The 22,297-nt window shown below is 38.3% G+C and overlaps 1 protein-coding gene across 1 annotated transcript in view; it reads right to left on the bottom strand.

The window, feature by feature from the left end:
* Nucleotides 1–10,634: 10,634 nt before the first annotated feature.
* OPN3 (opsin 3) overlaps nucleotides 10,635–22,297 on the bottom strand; it is a 24,280-nt gene continuing 12,617 nt past the window's right edge. Inside the window, exons 3-5 of the mRNA XM_026082129.1 lie at nucleotides 16,606–16,925; nucleotides 14,512–14,763; nucleotides 10,635–10,926 (exon numbers count right to left, since the gene is read on the bottom strand). Of these exons, the coding sequence (XP_025937914.1) occupies nucleotides 10,663–10,926; nucleotides 14,512–14,763; nucleotides 16,606–16,925 (836 nt within the window). The 3' untranslated portion in view covers nucleotides 10,635–10,662. The remainder of the gene's footprint in view (nucleotides 10,927–14,511; nucleotides 14,764–16,605; nucleotides 16,926–22,297) is intronic.

Below are 22,297 nucleotides of genomic sequence, written 5' to 3'. Positions count from 1 at the left end.
ACTTACCTTGTTTGGGGATATTTTGTCCAAGGCCACTAACAATAGCAATGAGATGTCTCTGAGCTAAAGAAACATATGAGGACTGAGGAAAAACAACAAAACAAAACAAAAAAACAACCAGAGTGCTATCATGGAGTTTTATAGGAGTGTGAATTTGTTGTGAAAGATGTCCATGTTTTCACAGTGAATTGGAGTATAGTACAAGGAGTATGTACTGTATTGAATCCATCAAAGATGTGGAACAAGGTTTACTTAGCCTTTATGAATTATTAATTTTAACTGGGGCAGAAAGTGACCTAGTAGAGAAAAGGAGGCAGGAGAAGTGTGTGTTTTGCAGGATGGGAGGGGAATAAAGAGAATAATTTGCAGCAGGGATACTGCTTCCTGGTCTCCCCATCCTACTGATATTTTCTTCTCTCCCAGCACACTTTCCAGAACTCCAATGAATATACTACAGCTTGGGAAAATATTAACAATATGTCCTTAATTTTAAGCAAGACAGATTTGGGATACTGTTGGTGGGGAAGATGCTATCAGCTAATAAGTCTTATTATGACTAGGCCAAACTTTAGCCACATTTGAAAACTTTGGGCTGAAAATACAACCTGTTGGGGAAAAAACAGTGGAACATAAACATGCTCCCCTCTCCTGTAGGAGAGAAGAATGCAACAGAGAGACAGCTCTCCAATATTATCTAAACTGGAGTGTAGAAGAGCTAGTGGAGAGCTATTTCAAAAAGGATGTGGCAAGAAGACTTTAGGAAGACTGGGAAAGAATGGCAAGGATAAGCCAGCAAGCATAGGAAATAGTTTTCTGGGCAAAATAAAGTTACAATAGACTAAAGCATCTAATGTCTGGACCTGTGAAAGAATTGAGGCTCTCCTTGGACTCACACTGACACCACAAAAGATACTGTGACCCTCTGTAATAACACATGAAGTCCTGCAGATCACAGATACATGCTGCTCAAGGTTGCTAAATGGCTCCAGAAACAAGGGAAAGGTTTCATGGACAACTAGGAAGTGGGCTTCAATGGGTAAAGTGAAAATTACTCAATGTCTTCTTCAGACTTATACTGTTCTGAAATGAGTGGAGTTCCTAATTTGGTGATACATTTACTAATGAAGAAAGCAGAGTAACTACCTTAACTGACAGTGAGAGGTGGGATGTTCACTTACAAGCAGTATGATGCTCTAGCCTAAAATATCTCTCAAAGCTCTATTTGCAATTAAAAACATCTTAGAATAGATTTATCTCTTCCAATTGAATCAAAATATAATATAAATGGAACAGCATTAATTTTCCAAGAGGAATTGTCAGTCTGATATAATCACAATTCAGCAGGTATCTACAGCCAACCTCTGAGACAATGGCGGGCACAGTCACCTCAGCAGATTGGCAAAGAATCAGCAGGGTAGCAGCTCTCCAGTTTTGGGGAAGTCTAGCAATGTACAAAATACACACTAATACAATAGTAAAGTATAATTAAAACCAGAAACAGCAACAAATAAAATTCTGTAAGTGAAAACCTGCTTGTCTTTCTGCATGTTACAACAGACTGTCCCTGGTGGTAAGTGCCTTCTTTCCCATGAAAGTAACTCGATTCTCATTTCCTCTTTCACAGCAGAATGCTGCTCTCATTTGCACGGATCACTGTACACCCAGTTCTGATGTCTGAGCAGTTTGTACCTTGTGAGATCCACTGCATCTTACACAGATTAAGTATTGTCCTTGGTACTTTGGAACTGAGTACCAACTCTGGTAGGATGGACCTCTTTTCCTATCCTGTTTCACCGCAGAGAAAGCAGTAAGCATGAAATTGCCATCCTTAGAAAGGACATACAGTTTAAGAGATGGGCTTCTGCAAAATGTAGCAAAGTCAACAGAAAACTAAAACCATAAGCATTTGTGCAAGTTCACTATACAAAAGAAAAAAACACAAAAACACAAAAAAACACAAAAAAAGCCAAAGTTCAACAATAAAAATACCATAGTTATGTTCGGCTTGATAACCCAATGGCTCCTTCTGCAGGGTGACACCTTATTCAGATAAAAAGGTTCTTGCTATTTAATTGATGTACCTCTCAAGCTGTTTCCAGAAAAGAAAACTGACATATTCTTAGGACCAATGAATTCCTTATATTTGGACATAAATGTGAATTATGTGCAAAATGAATACATGGATACACTGGATTTAAAGTACTTACCAGTGCTGTCTCACTACATCACTCTCTAAACTTTCTGTAGATCTCAGTTCAGTCCCCTTCCCCACTGCCAAGTTGATGGCTATCTTCACATGCCTCCTTAAAATAAGGTAGAGATCTCACATATGTACTGCTTCCCTCTTTACTCACCAGAATTCATTTATTTGAGTTTTTTTGTTTGTCAAGAGTTCATTATTTTCTAGAGAATATTCTGACTGGTTGAATAATAGAAAAATAGGAACACAGAAGGACCTTCAGTCAGAAAAAAATAATGCCTTGTTAGTCTAAAAATTCAATTCCAAAAAAGAATAAGTGAGTATATAAAGGAAGAAATTGTTACTGACTCTTCCTATATTTGAAATGTTAGAATACAATTTTTGTTGTTGTTCATTATCTTTCTGAGAAAGATAAGAGCATTTATATTCTTCTTTGTAAAGTCTCAAGGACCAGTCATTAGGAGATGGTGTTTAAAAGGTAAAACTTGGGACATACTGTTCCTGGGAAAGATTCTACCCACTGGAAGCAGCAATATGTCCATTTCTAATTACTGATTTCTCACTTCACCTTGGAAATTGGCAGCATCTGTTCACTCAAATTCCTTTTAAAAGCCAAGTGTCTTTTACAACAGTACGCTGATCTGGATGTTTAAAACATAGTTAGAGAAAACTCAGAGTAAATATGAATATTATTCTATCACACATTATGGTAACAACAGGTACCAATAAGCTGTTTCAATACAGTTATTGAAGCAATTGTTCCCAACTGTCAGTACAATTCATAGCAATTCTCTGGAAACCAGACATGCTATTAACTTTAATGGAAGTAGCATCAGTCCAGGAGGAAGACAGTTATATCTAAGCTTTTAGTTAAAATTTTAAACACATCTAAAATTCATGAGTTGGACTATTTTGTGTAGCCATAAATAGCTATATTAGTGGAACTATTTATTTACTGAGCATTTTTAGATGCTATTTTACACTCCAAACATCCTAAATATGTACTAGTCATATGGCTACCACCTTCTCATCACACTAGAAGAAACATGTCAGGCTTTATTCTAGTATTTATGTAAAGGAAAGAATGCTTTTCTCTATCTTTCTTTGCCTTCTCTTTTCTCCTTTTTCATATCCCTCTCCCGTCCTACTATCCCCTCATATACAAGCTTTCAGACAACTGGAAAACTGTAAAATAAACATATTTCCATGATTTGTACAGTCATTTTCATTGTTTTCTAAGTAGTTCACAGAAAACATTTATTTGCCAACTATCTGTACAAATGGTTGAGTTATGATTAACAGAAGCTGCCATGGGAATCAGAGGTGTAGAATGGTGTTGTGTGTCATGATGCAGGATATGTAGATACTGTCCCAACACTGTCTAACCAAAAGACAATATGAACTCAGTGCTGAAAGAGGGCTCAGAAGTGGACAGAAACCTCCTCTAAATTTTACCCCATGGAGGATAATCAGAATTCAGATTCAGCAGCCCATGAAACATACTTTAAGCTCTCCTCAGACCCAACTGTCAGATATGTATTACTGAAACTGTAATGAAACAGGTTTTATTATCTAGGCAGTGTATTTACTGCATATCTGGCATATGGAAGGAAAATGTTGCCTGATTTTGTAAGTAAGTGCCTCTTTCTGGAGCTTTCAGCAGGCCTTAGAAAAAGATAACTGCAAATGGAATTAGCATAGATACAGTTCATGATATCAGTCATGGCCTACCCCATGTACTCAGTACCCAACTCACACTAGCAGAGCAAGCCAAACAAAAGGCCCAGTGTAGTGAGTGTGTATTGCTGCTAGTCATTTAGATAAGCCGTGAAGACAATGGCATATGTAAAGATGAAGAGTACTTTCTCATTTCTGGTCTGAAATCCATTCATCATAGAAACAGAATTCAATTTTATCTACCCTGGAAGCTTGCTAAAGTAACAGAAATTTTGTGAACATGAAGAAGAAGATGGCAACAAGTGTCACTTCAGTTACATAACAGGCCTATTAAACAGAGTTTAGTAATTTTACAGAATATCCTGGCCTCAGGCTCAATTATGTACAAAGAAAGACTAGTGAAAAACTAGTATGGCTAATTGGTGTATATCCAATTTTTTTCTTCCTCGCAGCAGACCTCAAACTGCTTTGAGAAGTACCACATGGAATTTTACCTTCAGTTGGAGAAAGTTTCAACAACTCAGAAAATGGATTTAGAAGTACTCTCATACACTGCTCCAGCAGCATAGCTATATATCTATATAAACCAACATTCTGTCTGGATGTATTTTCCAGAATATGCACATAAGCTCCTGGAATTATAACAGTAATAGTTGCTAGATTTCCTATATAATTCCATATATATATTATCCCATAATTTGTCAAATACAGAAGTATGTGCAATATAAATAAAATACAATCAGACATGAAACAGCGAATCTTCCCACATGCAGCAGAAATGTGTAATGAAAAAAGGCTTTTATGAAACCATGCTCTCCTGTCAGTAGGCTTTGGGGGCAGAACTAGCCACAAGAGGGAGCTCAAACACTATTGAAAAAAACAGTGAAATGCGACTGATAGAAGAGCCAGATCGGAGGAAGAATTTGATATTGAATCTGTAGCTAATAACCTGCATTCTGATTCGTAGTGAAAATCAGTTTCATTTCCCGTTCAGCTTTAATTCAATACACGTAATTCTTCAATACTAACCTGGTAAATGAGAGAGAAAGAGGAAGCATTCATAATGTTCAGCTTTGGTTGGATAAATTACATGCAGCGCCAGGTCAAAGCAGTGAGCAAAGTGGCCTCCGGTGTCAGACAATTGGGAATGAAAGGCTGCTCTATTTGCCTTTGTCAGAAGAAAGGCAGATGAGCTATTGCAATTTAAACAGCTGCATCTACTCCCACTTTTGACCCTGTTATTGCTGCCACGGAGGGAAGGCATGTGGAAGTACCAGTCCAATTCGAAAGGGGCAGCTAGCTCTCAACCTTTAATAACAGCAGAACAGTCATCCCTGCCATCTGGGACTCTTCTCAGTTTCAGCCTAACTCCTCCTCCTCCTCTTTCCCTTCATGAGAGTCAAAAAATCAGTGTTGTATTGTATAGGCTCCTTAACTGCAGTGAAATAGGCTACATTACTTCTCAGTACAGTTTACRTTAATGCCATAGAATACCATTAATGCAAGTTGTATTGTGCAAGCTGTCCATTTGTCTTCTAGTTTCAACCTAGTACATACGTTTTGCTGCTCAGGATTCATATCATTCTCAGATGCTTCAGTGCTCTGCCCTTCTGTCCACACCATGTAGGCCTCCAAAACTGTTGCTCTGCTTTATATTCTTGAGCCTTTTCCATTAAGGTATTAATTTATACTTTTCTTACCTGAAAAGAACATATTTTCTCTAATTTTCTGCAAAGACAGATACCAAAAGCTCTATACTGTTTATCACTTCTTCCATTGCTGTTCTATTCACCACCATCTGAAAAAACTAGCCAATTGCTTTTCTGGCTTCCACTTTGTGGTACCTTCCAAAATATTTTGTCAAATTTTTGGGTCTTGATTTTTCAAAATCTTTTCTTCTAACAGCTGGATACACTGTTCTTCGATTTTACAGAAGAGACTTTCCAAAGCACATTGGCAGCAATGGATACTATTCTTGATGAAATTACTGAATGTTTGTATTGCCAAACATAAAGGCACCAGCACTTTCCAGCCTTGTGTTTCAAGCACAGGAGAAAGAATACCTCTACTCCTTCTCCTCTTTCTTCACACCTTCAGTCCCCCAAACCACAAACCTCATTTTATGCTCCCATCCCCTATCTGCCTCAGCATCCCAAACTGGACCTCCCAATTCCCTGCCTCCCAAACTCCACACCATGCTTTCTACTTCATCAGCCTTGACACTGCTTTTCTGTCTAGAACAGACGTGCAAGTTCCAGCACAGGCTGAGTTTCTGCAGATGCCTTTTACTCCTTGAAAGAGATTCTTAATATCTAACAACCAATATTTTCAAACTAAGCCGGTATATGTGGGTCAAATAGAAGTTCCTGAAATCTTCCATCATCACTATTAGATTTTTTTTTTGTTCCTTTTACCTCTGAATGCTATACAGTCAAATTTTGTTCTTGAGCTGAAGGCTGTTTATATAAGCCAAGGGTAAGTGTATTATTAAAGACTGATCTTTCTGGATTGTTTAGCACAATACAGTGCTTGAATATACACTTCACTTAGCTGTTGCTGTGAGGTATTTTAGCAGGACACAACATCCTCTAATACTGCAGTTATGCAAAGGACAGGAGCACTAATGGATAATGCTTGTGATAACTGATTTCATGACTGATGTAATCATTGTTACAAAAGGTTATGTCTCAGCAGTATAAAACCTGTCTCTTCTGAATAAATTCAGGTAAATTCAGCATAGATCTAGCTTCCTCTGGGAGCTGAAAAAGGAGAAAGGCCATAAGCCTGTGGAGCAGATCTGCACCACAGATCCATTGGTTTCTAGCCTCCATGAAAACCAGGGCACTGTGCTGGCAGGAGTATAGAAATGCACTGTCAGGTTTCAGGGTTGCCTCAGAAGTACAGGACGGGAGGGGACCCCTTCTGCAGCATGCAGGACATGCGGAGATGCCTCCCAACAGAGTCCTGATGCATGAGCTGCAGAGAGTCAATTTTACTGTCTGAGGCTCCTGCATTTGCAGGGTTACCGATAGTTTTCTAGCTAAATTGTCAGATGTATTTTTCCAGTAATGCTCAAATCAATGAAACAACGTTGTTAAAAGAATGGAGTTGGCTCCGAGGCTGTCACGTACTCACCATTCCTGTCACTTTCCTTTGAAGGAAGGGATCAGGAAAGTTCTTATCAACTAGTGTATTTAAAACCTCTATCTGTAGTGTACCCTTCTCATCTCTTCTCATCTTTTTGCCTTTCACACTTTGTCCTTCTCCCTTCCCTCTTTCTTTGTCTGTACTTCTGTTACCTTAGGTATAGCTAATTGTCCAAATGTACCACATGCTAAGCATCTTCCTATTCCATTGCCTGTAAAGGAAGAGAAAGGTTCCAGATAAGCATCTGCATCTCCACTGGAACGTATTAACCAGTTATGACTCATCCCCAAAATAGACTGAAAAAAACTTGAGATTAAGAAAGAAGACAAATCTGTAAATAACCTCGTGATACACTAAAACTGACAATTACAATTCCTAAATTCTGTAGCTGGCTCCGAATTTTGCATCAGTGCTGCAGTTAACCACAGAAACTAATCTATCTTAAAAGATGGGCAAATGGGACAGCAGTATGCTAACTGCACATGGCCAAGGAATTAGAATGCCCACACTTTTAAAGCTAGTGACACTTTACAGGGCTATAAGAACAAATTACTTTAAACTGGTTATAAAATTTATCATTTCAGGCCACTGATTTAGACAAAGTAGCTAAAATAACCAATTTGCAATAATTATTACTGTTTGATTTTCCCATATTATTACATAGTTGTAATTGTGCTGTGTATTGCAGTAAATGTCATGTATGACATCAACTATAAAATGTTTTCATATAATGTCATTATTAATTACTAAAATTTTACCTTCAGAAAATCTGAACAGCAGACAGTTTCTCTTTAAGGGAGATTCACTGTATGCTCATTCTTTACAAAAATTAACTGGAATCTTGAAATGCTTTTGTTTTCCCAGTACCTAATGATACCCTCCTCCAAGCTGTCTCCAACAGGTGCTGATACTAAATCATCTCCCTCTCAGTGGGAAAAAATATTTCCCTGAAAACACATTAATATAAATAAAGTAAATGTAATCTCTCATCAAAGGGCCAATATACAGAAAATGCTAAAATATCAATCACACAATTTGTTAAAAGGATGCAGTGTTACATGGAACTACATGGTTACATGGTACATCCTTCTCCCTTTGGTAAATATAAATGTGCATAGATGTAGTGATAAATGGCTGCAGATGCAGTCCTTGACATTGAAATGAATAAGCTTTGTAAGGGCAGATCTTTGAAATTATAGACAATTTATTTATGCATCTGTAGCAAAACAAAAATAACATGAAACATAAACAAAACATAACAAAAAACATGAAAGAAACACAGACAAGTATTTATCTTCTGTTTTCTCTCAGATGATTTAATTCAATCTAGAAAACAGAGTGGACTCTGTATGTGTTTTTAAACATGACACACGGAGCCAGGTTACCAGCGCTGATGCTATAGACAGGTGCATGTATTAGGAATCAGCCTCTTCAAAAGCACAGGCACAAACACAGTCAGTCACTTGTTCTGAGCTGAAGTCACTCACTACTCCCAGGAACTAGCTGAAAGTTTCTGTATTTGGACTGTTAATTTTTTTAATTTTTATTCTTGGCCACGATGTCAATTGTTGTTGGTGCTGATAGTTATTCAGCCTGTCCCCCTGTATCTCTTTGCTTCCTCTGGAAGCAAACCATTTTTAGTTGCTTTTCTCACAGTTTTCACCAAGATGGAAAAGCTGCATGTTAAAGGGCACACTGCCCTTTTAGCAGACTGAGGCAGAAGAATAACATCAGTGTAATGGATGTGGTGGAGAATCAAACCCCATAATTCAAAGTAGATCTCTAACTCACTAATCCAACACTGGCAGGTAGCTGTGTTTGGGGCAAAATTGTGTTGCCATTTTCTACCAGCAACACTTACAAAGGTGAGAAAAACTTCTGTAACTGTTCTATCTACTGAGCTCCAAGTAGGACAATTATTACTCATACTGCAACTTAGGAAAAAGCTACCTTGCTTTTCTCTGTTACATTTGCTGAAGTGCCACAGCAGGTTCAATATACCCATGATTAGTATCAGACAAGGCTCCTGCTCCATGTACAGAAAAAAAAGATGTAAGAGGAAGATGCATAAAGCACTATATTGTAATATAAAACTTCTGATTCTCCCTTTTCACTGACCTTTTTTCATTGGTGCTTTGATTTGTATGATTGTCCTCACAACATAGCTGAGGGTTGCCACCAGGTAGCACCAAGATAATGGCTTGCAGAGCACACAGGGGCAGCTTTCTGGTGGCTTCTGGTTTTAACCACAACCCCAGTCATTGTGGACATCACTTTTTTTTCTGTAAAGCTCAGACTGAGGCCAACTAAACCCCAGGCAACTTTAAACATTCCTGCCTCTTTCCTAGTAACTCTGTGCACTGGGAGTGCTTGCAGATCAGAGAATCATAGGATAACTCAGGTTGGAAGGGGCCTCAGGAAATCTCTAGTCTAACCCATTCCTCAAAATAGGGTCAGCTCTGAGGTCAGCCCAGGGTGCTCAAGGCTTTATGCAGTCAGGTCTTGAAACTCTACAAGGATGGAGATGGTGCAACATCCCTGGGCAGTTCCACTGCTTGGCTGTCCTCAGGGTGAAAAGGCTTTTCCTTATATCCTGTCTGAACTTCTCTTGTTTCAGTTTATGCCTGTTGTCTCTCGTCCTTCCACCATGCATCGCCCCCAAGAGCCTGGCTCCATCATCTTAAAATCTCTTCATAGGTATTGGAAGGCTGCTATTAGGTTCCTCTGAAGGCTTTTCTTCTCCACGCTGACCAAGCCCAGCTCCCCCAGCCTCTTCTCACAGGGCAAGTGCTCCAGCCCCCAATCATCTTGGTGGCCCTCTGCTGAACTCACTCCAGTTTATAAATGTCTGTTTTGTACTGGGGAGCCCAACACTGGATGCACTATCTAGATGTGGTCTAACAAGCGCTGAGTCAAAGTAGATAATCACTTCTCTCACTCTGCTGGCTACACTCCTGTTAGTGCAGCCCAGGATGCTGTTGCCCTTCTTTGCTGCCAGGGCGCACTGTGGGCTCATGCCCAGCTCCCTGCCCAACATGACCTGGGGTCCTTTTCTGCAGAGCTGCCCCCAGGCAGTCAGGCCCCAGCCTATATTTTTGCACATGCTGCTTCCTTCCCAGGGGCAAGACTTCACACTTGTCCTTGTTGAATTTCATAAGGTTTACGTTGGCCCATTCATGTTGGTCCAGATTCTTCTGAACAGCAGCCCTGCCCTCCAGCCTACCAATTGGTCCCTCCCAGTTTGGTGTCATCTTCAAACTTGACAATAGTGCACTGTCAGCTTCTTCAGGTCATTGATAAAGATGTTAAATAGGACAGATCTCAGGATAGACCGCTGTGGTACTCCACTTGTTACTGGCCTCCAGACAGAGTACAACCCATTAACCACTATGATACGTTTTCAGAAAATTCAGAGTAAAAACATCCACCAACAAGTTAGGTACAGATGTAAAGATTTCAGTACTGTGACCACAACTGAACTGCCTGCAGGGCTTCAGATGAAGAATTTCTTCAATACTTCTCAGCTTACAAATATGGTTTCCTTTGGTAGCCCACAGACACTATCACTGAAACCAGTTTTAGTCCAAACAGTCCACTGGCTGAAGACCATCAGAGTCTAATGTCTCTTTAGTTCATCCCTATAGTGGCTTTACTTGGATGACATTTACTTTTGTCCCACTGTGTTTACTGTTGTCATCTATTTGCTGAGTGTCATCACTGGTGATAATAAAAATGATAGAGGAGGAGCTGAAAGTTACTTTCTTCTTTGGCCTGTCCCCTACTTTCTGAGACATAACTATTGGTCTTATTGGTTTGTCATTCCCTGTTGCTGGTTTCTCTTTCACAGCCCTTTGGAATCTCATCAGGCGAAAGCACAGGAGTTGCAAAAGGCATCGTCGAAACTGCAGAACAGAATACATAGAATCAAGTTAAAGTTACAACTTCTGATCACTATCATGTGTGATCCAGTGAAGACAGCGAWACAGAAAATACCTAAAAATAACCAATTTCTGTATATCTCCAACTTGTTCTGAGTTATCCTCAGTGCTGTAATGAATGTGCTGGCTTTTTTTTTTAGTGAGTGATTTTTTTCCCCACACTGGAGAGTTCAATAGGGTCACCTGACCAGTAGAGGGCACTAAAATGCAATTTTAATATTTTATCAAGAGCAGGTTCTGCAATCTCCAAGGACAAGAGAAGATTAGCCTCCAGAATGTGCCATAGTATTGTTGCCACCTTAAAGTATTAAAATATCACAAGTTTTATCTAGGAGGGGAAGAATATTCTCAGAACCACTTCATAGGAGGATGCAGAGGGAAGGAAGAAAGGGGGGAAAAAAAGAAAATGACTTTTTCTTCCATTAATATAACTCCAGGAGGTGGTATTTTAACAAAAGCATTGAATGTCATAGGTGTAAAATAAAATTTCAGAAGTGGGCAACACAGAACTAAAATGTTCCCTTTGAATAAGAATAAGGAAGGAATGGAAGTCTTTCAGCTAACTAGAAGTCACTTATGATACAGGCAGTTCTGTTCTACTTTGTGGTTCAGTAACGCAAGGTATTCAGTGACAGGTCTAACCAGTAGACAGAATAAAAATTCCAGCAGCAGAGCAGTGTTAAATGCTCCAATTACGGTCTGACATTCACAAAGCAAAGTACTCAAGTGTGAGGGTTAAAGGATGCACTCATTCAGTGGTTCTACGTCTGTGCATATCTAAAGTTCAGATATGATCCTTTGGGGAAATGTTCTGGTTTATAAGAAATAAATAATCGGTAGACTTCCTTCTCTTTTACTAACCCATAACAAGATAAGCCTGAAATGCTTGGAGAGCACTTCAAAAACAAACAAACAGGAAAAAAAAAACACTTTTACCTGAGAAGGTTGTAGAACACCTTTCTCAACAGTCTGCCATTTAGTGATTTTAAGGATTACTTTGTATTACCCCACATGGTCACTGTTTTTTCTAGCTATTATGCAAGAAGCTCTGGCATACCAGTTTGGACAAAGTAGGTTTTGTTATAGCAAATCAGTCCTACTCTGACAGGGGGGAGGCAGCAGATCCAGTTGGAAGGGGACCTAGAAAGTTACAGGATRATAGAGAAAGGTCATCTGATGCTAAGTGAAAACACAAGAGAATGGTCAAGTGGAGGCCTTGAAGATTTCAGAGATAACGTGGTACTTCTGAGTAGCACGAAGGTGAGAAAGCACAAGCATGCTGGAATAGGCTAGAGATAGAAGCATGATATTATAGGGAAGAACAGGCTTTAGGATTCCTTCTGAGGACAAAATAACCCAGAAGACAGGCAAAAATATTAATGTTTTGGTCTTCATCTGGAATAAGCGGTGAGTGAAAAGTACTTCATGATGCACCTCCAATAAGCATATTTAGCTGATCCATTCCTATCATGGGTATGGCTTTACTGACCTTGTGCCTGATACCAGTTCAATTTGCTTCTGGGTATCAGAACCTACAAAACCTTTTTCAGATTAAGCTAATCAGTCTGACATCTAGAGACAAAGTCAGAGCCACTATATCAAAATTACTCTGTTGAAAAATACACTTTTTGAATATGATCATTATCAAGGCCCTAATTGAGGTGCAGAGGCTCTGCAACCTCTTCCTTCCCCCTCCATCCCTGGGGTTTAGCTCCCCGTATTCAGGGCCAGCTCTGATATGGCACAGCTGTATAACTGGATCAGGCTGCTGTGAAATGAGCTGCCTGAGAAAAAGCTGTGAGAAGGCACGCTGGTGGCCTCCTGCCTTCCCTCAGGACCAGCATTTAAGCTCAGACCCTTGTGCTTGGTCCTTGCCTGAGCTACGCTGCAACAATGCTTGTGCCTGGCCATGCACCCCACTGATCCGGACCCACTGACTTGGCTGCCTGGCTCAGCTCCAGTCCTGCCTTGTCACTACAGATGGTTGGCTGGTTCTGGCTGTTCCCTGATAATTGTAAACCAGTGTAGGAAGTCACAGAAAATTCCACTTCTATAATGACCTCAAAGGTAATGAAAATACAAGGAGATCCTTCTAGAAATCATTCATATTTCTTTATCCTTTCTCAAGTGATTCTATTATACTGACACTCCAGATTACTGCTACACAATCTTGGTTTCAGAGGTTTACAATATGCATGCTACATTTCCAATTAACGTTTTGTGTTATGGTGAAGCAATTTTAATGTCTAAATGAATTCACCAGTACAGCTGAACTGCATTTAGTGTTTGTCTTCATAGTACTAATGATTTACAGAAAGATGCACACTTTTCTAGCTTTCACATCTTTATTGACATGTTTTGCTCTGTAAACATTGAGATGAGCTGGTAACTACCATTAAATGAGCAGTCTACTTCTCATAAAGAAGACTACAAAAGTAAAACCTAAAAGAGATATTTATCTGTGAGAAAATTCTTAATTTTATGTAGTTTATCTCCAAAATACATTTTACTGTCAATCACATGAGATTCTAGCTTATAGTAAAATAAAGCTTTGAGAAATGTTATTGGTGCAGTATTTTTTTACCCAAAGTTGCAAATTCATTAAGATGGAAACGGTCCACAAGAATGCACCAAGGTTTTTAAAATGTTCATTTAAAAAAATTTAAATGACATTTTAAAAATACATTTAAGTTTTCTACTTTAAAATGAGTTTTTTAGTATTTTACACTTTAACATTTTTAAATTCACAAAAAGATACATGTCTGTCTCCATTTGAGATTAAACAAAATTTCAAAATGTCACTTTTCTTTTTAATCTTTCTTCGAGATGCCTACTGATTAGACACACACTTTTGCTTGCAATGTTCTTTCTTTTTCATGGCTGAGCTCCTGGGAGTTAACATATCAGGAATGCGTCTTCCCATAATCTTTCTAGGCTTAAGTAGAACTAGAGTATGTATACAACAGTTTCATTCCTTGCTGTTATTTCACCATACTGAAACATCCTACTTATATCTTTTCCTAGCAAAACCCTAGTCTTTCTGAAATCCTAAACAGGTTGTCTCCTATGTATTTTGTAAGCAAAACATACTTATTTCAAACACTATGCTGAGTTGTACAGTCCTCGTGTTGCCATAATGGAAAAATCAGAGGCAAGGTTTTATGGAAAACAGATGTAGGATAGTCTGAATTTCATCTGATGGACTTCTCCTGTAGTATGGGGGTGATTCAGATCAGATTTTCCAGTTGTAACCCACTTCACTGGTAAACTGTCAAAATTGGATGCTTAAAATTTCAACACTCTGTCCCCTCCTTTTCACATGAGTACTCATGCATATATTCAGACACCTAAAAGCCGATTTCTGATAGTGTAGTACTTTAACCACTGTATGGGATTTTAATTCTACTAAATCCTTCCCCTTTATCCTTGCTGTTCAAATAAAAAATCTGGGCATTACAGATTAAAGTAAATCAGATCTAAACTCCAAAACTGTGCCATAGGCACAGTTCAAATATAATTGTTCATTAAGAAAGTCTGTGATGTACCTACCTTTCTACTCATGAAGACGTAGATGACTGGATTATAAGCAGTGCTTGATTTGGCAAAGAAAGATGGGATGATAGCTACTGTTGGAGTTACAAGGTTGCCATAGCCGTATGTTACCAGCAGGGAGACCACTGCATAAGGCATCCAACAAATAAGGAATGTGAAAATCATTAAGAAACACATTTTAGCCACCTTCTTTTCATATTTTAGAAGTTTGATCACTTGAACAGTCTGAAAATCTTCTACACAGCGAAGCTGTACAAGAAAAGGAAAAAAAGGTAAAGTAAAAGCATCAAACAATTTTACATTTATTTGTAAACAACTAACTCCCTAACTTAGTTTTAGGCACAGAGACCATGCACCTTATTTTAAGAACCATAGTTCTTCTGAAAGCTTGTATCATGCTTCCCAAACTTTTATTGTGTATAGTAAATAACATAAAAATGTAATCTCAGGAGAAACAGAGAAGTAAATTCACTAGAAAACGGCCAATCCAATGGTGTATCAAAATATATTGCACTTTCATTCCAAGTATTTTAGAAAACTAATTTGCCCTTATCCATCAATATAAATAAGTTCAATCTAWATCTAGTGGTCCCTATTTTCCCAATCTTTGTCTGAATGTGTAGACAATCTCGGAGATTTGTTTCTTCCCTCTAAAGATTGCTGATGACAATTTGATAAATACAGATTTCTCTGTATTGCTCTACCAATTAGTTTGTAACCCTGAAATTATGAAATCTTGGTTTGAAGCAGAATTCTGTGCAGCAGATTCCAAAATTCATCTGAGTGAATCTGATCAAATGGGAAAAGATGGGATGTGTATGTCAATGTTCTCCCTAATTGCTATCTGTTGTGCTGATACTGTTGACTACAAACTTAAATGGCTCCATCAGACTGATTATCCATAGGTTATGAAGCATTAACACTTTCTAAAACTTAAGATCTGGACTGAATTAGAACGGGTTGACTCAGGGTGGAAAACCGTTTTCACTGGACTTAATCTCCCTTTGGAAGAGTTTTACAGGGTTATTGTCTCAAGAGTGACATTCACAAAATACACACAGTATACAGAATAAATGCTTAACTATTCAGTGTCTTCCTATTGTTCTAAAAAACTGTAGACCTGACATTTTATATTATCACGATACTTTTCAGGTCGCATGAGGCATTTTTCATATTGCCTTTTTGCCACTGAAAAAAGTAGAATCACAGTGTGAATCACTACAGAATGAGTATGACCAAAATAATTTCTCCAAGGAACATCTTTCTCCTAGAGATACTGAAGTAAAAGTGAGTCACATAAATGGAAAACATGATATTGCATTAATAAAGATAACTAATTTGGGCTGAAATAGTAAGTAGTACCCGAGGGATTTTGATGTCCAATTTTCATCAAAAGTCAGTGGGAGCCAGCCAAGAAGCTCTTAGCCTTTCCAGATTAGTTCAAGGATATAATATCAGTACGATCTTTACAAGTCTGACTGTATTTACATTAGGCACTGTTTTTTGGCCTAACAGGCCAACTGATGACTGCTGTCGTGTCCATGGGGAAGCCTACATCTCAGCAAGGCAAACAGCAATGCCCCCCAGCTGAAATGGAGCCTGACTAAAGAGTTTTCTGTGTTCCTCTTTGCTCACATCACATCGGGGTGCTGTTAGATGCCACTGCTCAGATGTGAGAAAATCCTGCTTCTCAGGAAGGAGAGGAGTTCTTTTCCAGTGACAACTACAACCAGTTTTCTTTTTCCCCTGTTTTAAGGAAGGCTCTGCTCCCTGTTGAGCAGTGGGTAGGAGCAGCTCCCCAACCTGCCTTTTATCTGTGACTCACCTCCCAGGAAAACTACACAATAAATAGATCTTGGTAGCTCTACGTTGCTTCACCTCCAAGCCTACATCCTTTCTAGTGTTTCCAGACACAGATGAACATTAAAGGTTGAAAAGTTTGAACAGAAAGTGAGGGTGCAAATTTAGGCTCTGATCCACGCTTAATATACAACATYGGCCTATCTTGTGTCAACATTCAACGACTATTATGCATTTTATTTTTCACTGAAAATATTCATTAAGGGTAGTCTTTTACTTGCATCAACTTACCATCCTCACTGCATATAGAATATGGCCATAGCAATAGGCCATGATCCCAACAGGTGCTACTAGACAGCCAAGGAAGAAAAGGAGCACAAAGGAGGTATCATTGGGGTCTTTTGACTTCCAGTCCACTGAACAACCTAATCCATGAATTTCCAGTGTGTATCTGTTCCAGCCCAAAAGAGGTGCTCCAGTCCAGGCTAATGAATAGAGCCAGATATATGTGATAGCTCGCCAAGACCAAGAGAAGTCAATCACTTTTGCATGGACTACTCGAATGTAGCGCTCATAAGCAAGAACAGTGAAAGTCATAATTGAAACAATTCCTGCAAGGAAAATAAAGAAAATCAATTTAATAATTCACAAACATTGCAAATTGGACTGAAGTCCTCTTAATAACTTGTCAGCAGAGGAAACATCTCAAAATCAGCTAGTGCACATTATGAATCTAACATTGATGAGCTTCCCAGGTGACATCTCACTACTCACTAAGTACTAACTCAAACGGTACTACTAACTTCAGAACTACTCAGGGTAGGGTACTGGAATCTGACCCATGGTGTATGATGGCCAAAAAGTAGGACAAGAAAGAAGAACGACCCAGTTAATACTTCTTCCTAAACATAACTCAGTTAAGTGAGAGTTTGTGTTCCAAGGTTTTTTAAAGAAAAAGTTGCCATATAAAGATGAGATGGTTCACAATAACAAAATCTGTTAGGGAACCTAAGGGATTCAGAGTAAAGACTGAGGTGAAAGAAAGCCTTCAACAATTGAAAGTGCAGAAATGCACCTTTAATGAGAACACAACGACTAGTAGAATTCTGACTTCTCTTACAATTTACTGAAAGGTTTGTGCTCCAAATAACGACCTATAAAGCAACGTGTTATATTGCTGAACAAATCCCAGCCGGAAGAGATCGGCTTATTTTGACTGTCCTTTTTAATCTTGCTGCTACCATATAAATACCATAGTCTTCAATTCAATTATTTATGTATTTTCTTTCTTTCCTGTCTGTCTCAACCCCACTTCACACTTATTATTAATATGTCATGACAGAAATTTCAGGTTATTGTCAGCTCTCAGCACTGCCCTAGCCAGATACTTTTGTAATTTAATGAAGTCAAGGCGATTCTGTCTTAATTAGGATATAAGGATTTTGGTTTCAATGGTCTGTGAAAGTTAATGATCAAGAACTAATCTGCCCATCATGCATGTGTCAGTCAACTAAAATCTCTGCTATGATTCAGTAATCAAGCTTGTATACATTGTCTCTTAAACAACACATCCTAAATACAAATGGATTTATTTCTCAGCACTCTATGAGGTTATGCAAATATCTGTCTCTATATTAGTGTATATTATTTCTAATAAGAAGCATAGGTATTTTAGCATACATACATATGTTATTTCATTTCTTCAAGTAGATAAATATTTTTCATAACCTGCATTTCTACAGCTGTGAGAAGGTGAAACATGCAGATCTTACTGTTAAAAAGAAAATACCCATTATACCTGGCAGATACCTTCAAAGGATATCACAGATATTTGAAGCTCTGTTTCACTTTGAAAAAGGATAAGCATCAAGGAAGACAAATTAACAATACCATCCTCAAGCACCAGTAACAAGAATTTTAGGAAGACAACTGAGAATAACAAAATCTAGAGAATCACTTAACCTCAATACTTGAGTCTCTGTGTCAATGTATCCATCAGCAAAGCCAGTATATTATTAACAGAGTACTTCACAGGGGGATATGCTTTAAGATCACTGCAAGAATGTTGCTTCATCTGGCAAGTATTAGAAGAGCATCTTCTTTGAAGGTGATGAGTTTATAAAGCTTTCTTGATTAATTTTATTGAACAGAAAGATTTCTCACTCTGAAGGACAAAGTGCCACGTTGTTGTCATGGCTCTTTGAAATGAAACAATGAACTTTTTTTTAATACGTACATTTTTGGCATCTGTTATCTTTAAAAGTTCATCACAAAGAGAAGTGGATATTGCTAGATATGCAGAAAGTAAGGCATACTGTTTTCACTATGAGTTTTGTATAGTTTACTCTTTTTGTGGATAAGTCACTGCTGTAAGACTTTCTTTTTCATGGCCTGAGGGAGAAACTGGACTAGCAAATATGGGCTTGAGGGTTTCCAAAAGACTTGAGGGTTTTTTTATACCAAGCCGACAGGAAGCCCTTCATGGCAGCATCCTTTTTAAGGACCTAATATGCTGAAATTACATTGAAGAGCTTGGATCTAAGCAAGATCTTAGCAGGAAAGAGAAGAGGATTACAGAATTATATATATAATATTCTATGCTGTTATACTAGCTCATCTAAATGTTTTGTGCAATCGAATGCAATCTACTTCCTGAACACTGGGTAAGTCAAGAAATTTACCTCTTGTTTCTCTGTACACACAAACAAGTGATTACAAAATTTTACTTGATGGGTACTAAAGTCATCCACAGACGTGTTTATGGGGCATATTCACATCACTCAGTTCTAGGCTCAGTTTGCTTACGTAGTGCACTGAGGCTTTGTGATCAGTGGAGAGAAAGAAGAGCTCCTCAGCAAAGTGGTCAAAATTCCTATATTAATCCCTTGCTCTTATCACCCTCTGGATAATTCTTTCTTTCCTACCAGAAGCCCAGGGAGACTAACTGGATAAATAAGGTTCTACAGTTGTATTTAAAGAATAACATCTCCATGTACTCTTAGTATTTCCCATCTATTTTTTACATGAGTATGGAGTTCTGGCTGTACAAAATAATCAAAAGCACACATGCTTGGTTGAATAGTCTGAAAGTACAGGTGTGCAGAAGCAATAGTTTACTGAGCCGTTGGCATTCTCAGGAAAGTCAGTGAGAGCACGGTACCTCTAAATATTGGCACTTACGCACTGATAGATCAGTTTTAGACCAAGCCCCTTGCAGTCTGAAACAAACACTCTTAAATGAGATACTTGAGTTTTCTACTTGAATCATAAAAGGGACCTTGGTCAGCCTGTTGGGCAGTTCGTATTGAAATGCAAATACTTGTTCTGTCGGAAATCAGGAAATGCCTGGTAGCAAGCAGGCATGAGGCAAGAAATGCAGGTCACAGATCGCATATTACGCTGAATTCCTCTCTTAGATGTAGGATCTCTGCTGTAACTAGGTTGTAGCTATACGAGGAGAGGTTGAAGTAGTTAACTGTAGAAATACAGAAGTTTGAAACAACACGCATTTGCAGGATGATACAAAATGTGTCTTTGTGGGGGTGTCCAAAAAAGCCCCTTACGTGCTGTGGAGCCATGGCTGCCTGCCTATTTGTGGTAGACAGCACGCAGAAGTACCTGTAAGAACAGGAATAATGAGATCTGTCCTAAGGGAGTGAGTTTTAACATACATATTAGAAAGATAAAGCCCACAACTCCTGGGGGAAAAAAAAAACATCAATTCTGGTGGAGGGTGCTGTAGATAGCGCTGTTCGGGAGTCATTTGGGTTTTGCTGTTCTTGTTATTTCTGTGATGAGTTACATTACAGATGAGTTTGTAAGAAAACAAACTTTCAGTGTGTTCAAAGGGCAGAAGCTACCTTGAGAGCGTGCATTGTATCTAAGTAAATGAGTTTTTAAACAGAAAAAAAAGCAGCTTTTAACTCTCAGGTGAGGGATACCAATAAACTAGTTCCACCGAATGAGCTGAACTGAACTACAGGCAGCCTCTCTCAACAGTAAGACACTGCTGAGTGGAACAAAAACAGCCACAGGGAAAACTTCTGGGTAATATCATGAGCATTTCAGAAGCAATTTAACTCACAGGAACCTTTTTACAATTGTACTGCCTTTTTGCTCTCCCCCTTTTTAATGTTACAAAAAAGATATTCTTTTAACTTCACTGAAAATTTTCCATTTTTCATTAAGAGCAGTAGATGAACAGGGGTGGGTGGGTGTCAGCACAACTTAAAATAAACAAGTAAACATAATTAGGAGCAGCTGCCGTCTGGAAGGCCAAAATGAAAAACTGTGAGTTAGCCACTGCCCACCTCAGCTAGTGGAACTTAAAGGAGAAAGAGCACAGTTATAAACAGAATTCAGAGTAATACATAAGGCACGTTTTGAACATGATTATCTTCTTTACCTTCTTAATATTAAGCTTATGCAATGTTTGCTATATTTGTAATATAAATCACATCAGACTGGAGAAGATTATAAATGTACGAAACACTATTGTACTCACATCAAATGCACACAACTTCATTACACTTGTAAAGTTGCTTGCCCATATTTTTGTATAAAAATACTATAGAGTAACTCTTTTGTGACCTAAGTTAAATAGCGATTACTCTATAAGGATCTATTTGTTCTTTTTTTAGAACTGTTCCAATGTACTTCATGTTAATAAGTTAATTAGTCTATTTTCATTAGAGAAGAGAAATAAAGCTTACAAAAATCTGTATAAAACACAATTTATTTTGTTTTTGCCATTTAAAGTCTATGCAATTTTAAGTGTAGGCCTGTGATTTCAAGTTTTCAAATATTATTACCACAAGCTCTTTAATTCTTCAAAATACAAGCAGCTGTACAACTCACAGTTACACCACAAACTGGGGAGTTCTTGCTTTTGATAGGAATAATGACTAATTCTTGGCAATAGTTTTCCAGCTTGTAAACATTTCAAATATTTATTTTACAGCTAACTCTAAAGCATAAATAATGCTCAGTGGGTACAATTTTGAAAAGTATCAAAACTATTTTGGAGCTTATGTTCCACTCAAAGCCAGTGAAGCATAAGGTCCGAACTGTTTTGCGTTTTTGCATTTTGTGAGTTTTTTCCTTATTATTAAATAGGACTTCAGTACAGGTAAGGGCAAGAGTAGAATGGAAAAAAATTTAAAGTTTTCACCATCTTGCATTTTTTCCCATTCTGCATCAATATGGAACCAAAACATGCTCAATGTCATTAACACAAACTTTGAGAAAGAGAGAGCCTAGAAAAGCTCATGTAACTCTAGAATAGCCTTGTGGATAGACCATTAAAGTGGATATCAACTGAAGGTCTTATCTGTGACTGATCTTAAGCAAAGACTGAAAATCTTGTATCTTATTTGACTGTCCTAACTATTGGGAATGTCAGCTATTCTGCATGTGCAACTTCTTCTCAAATGAGGAAATTATAATTAAATTGAAGAGGGTAAGGGAAAATCCACACATTTTGGTAAGTGAAATTAATACAATCRGAAATTAGCTCTGATGTCAAGGGAAGGTTTCAAGCACCTGCTATGGTATATTCAACATTCTAGAAAGAAAGCACTGCCGAGACTTCTACAGCTCTTGATTATGATTAACAAATGAGAAAGTTGTATTTCCCTTTGAGATTTTAAGTTACTGTTAAGTTACTGTTGAGATTTTAAATTACTGACTTCTTTTTCATGCTTTTTCAGGCCACTTGGGAGGAATACAGGAACGTTGTCAGAGCATGCAGGGATGCGACGAGGAAGGCTAAGGCCCATTTGGAATCAAATCTGGCAAGAGATGTCAAGGACAACAAGAAGGGCTTCTTCAAATACATCAGCAGCAAGAAGAAGACTAGGGAAAATGTGGGGCCTTTGCTGAATGGGGTGGGTGCCCTGGTGACGAAGGATGCAGAGAAGGCAGAGTTACTGAATGCCTTCTTTGCTTGAGTCTTTACTGCTCAGGCCAGCCCTCAGGAACCCCA

This window comes from Apteryx rowi, unplaced genomic scaffold (assembly GCF_003343035.1).
Source record: "Apteryx rowi isolate R43461 unplaced genomic scaffold, aptRow1 scaffold_568, whole genome shotgun sequence".
Lineage (NCBI taxonomy): Eukaryota > Metazoa > Chordata > Aves > Apterygiformes > Apterygidae > Apteryx > Apteryx rowi.
This window is presented reverse-complemented; position numbering and strand designations above follow the sequence as displayed.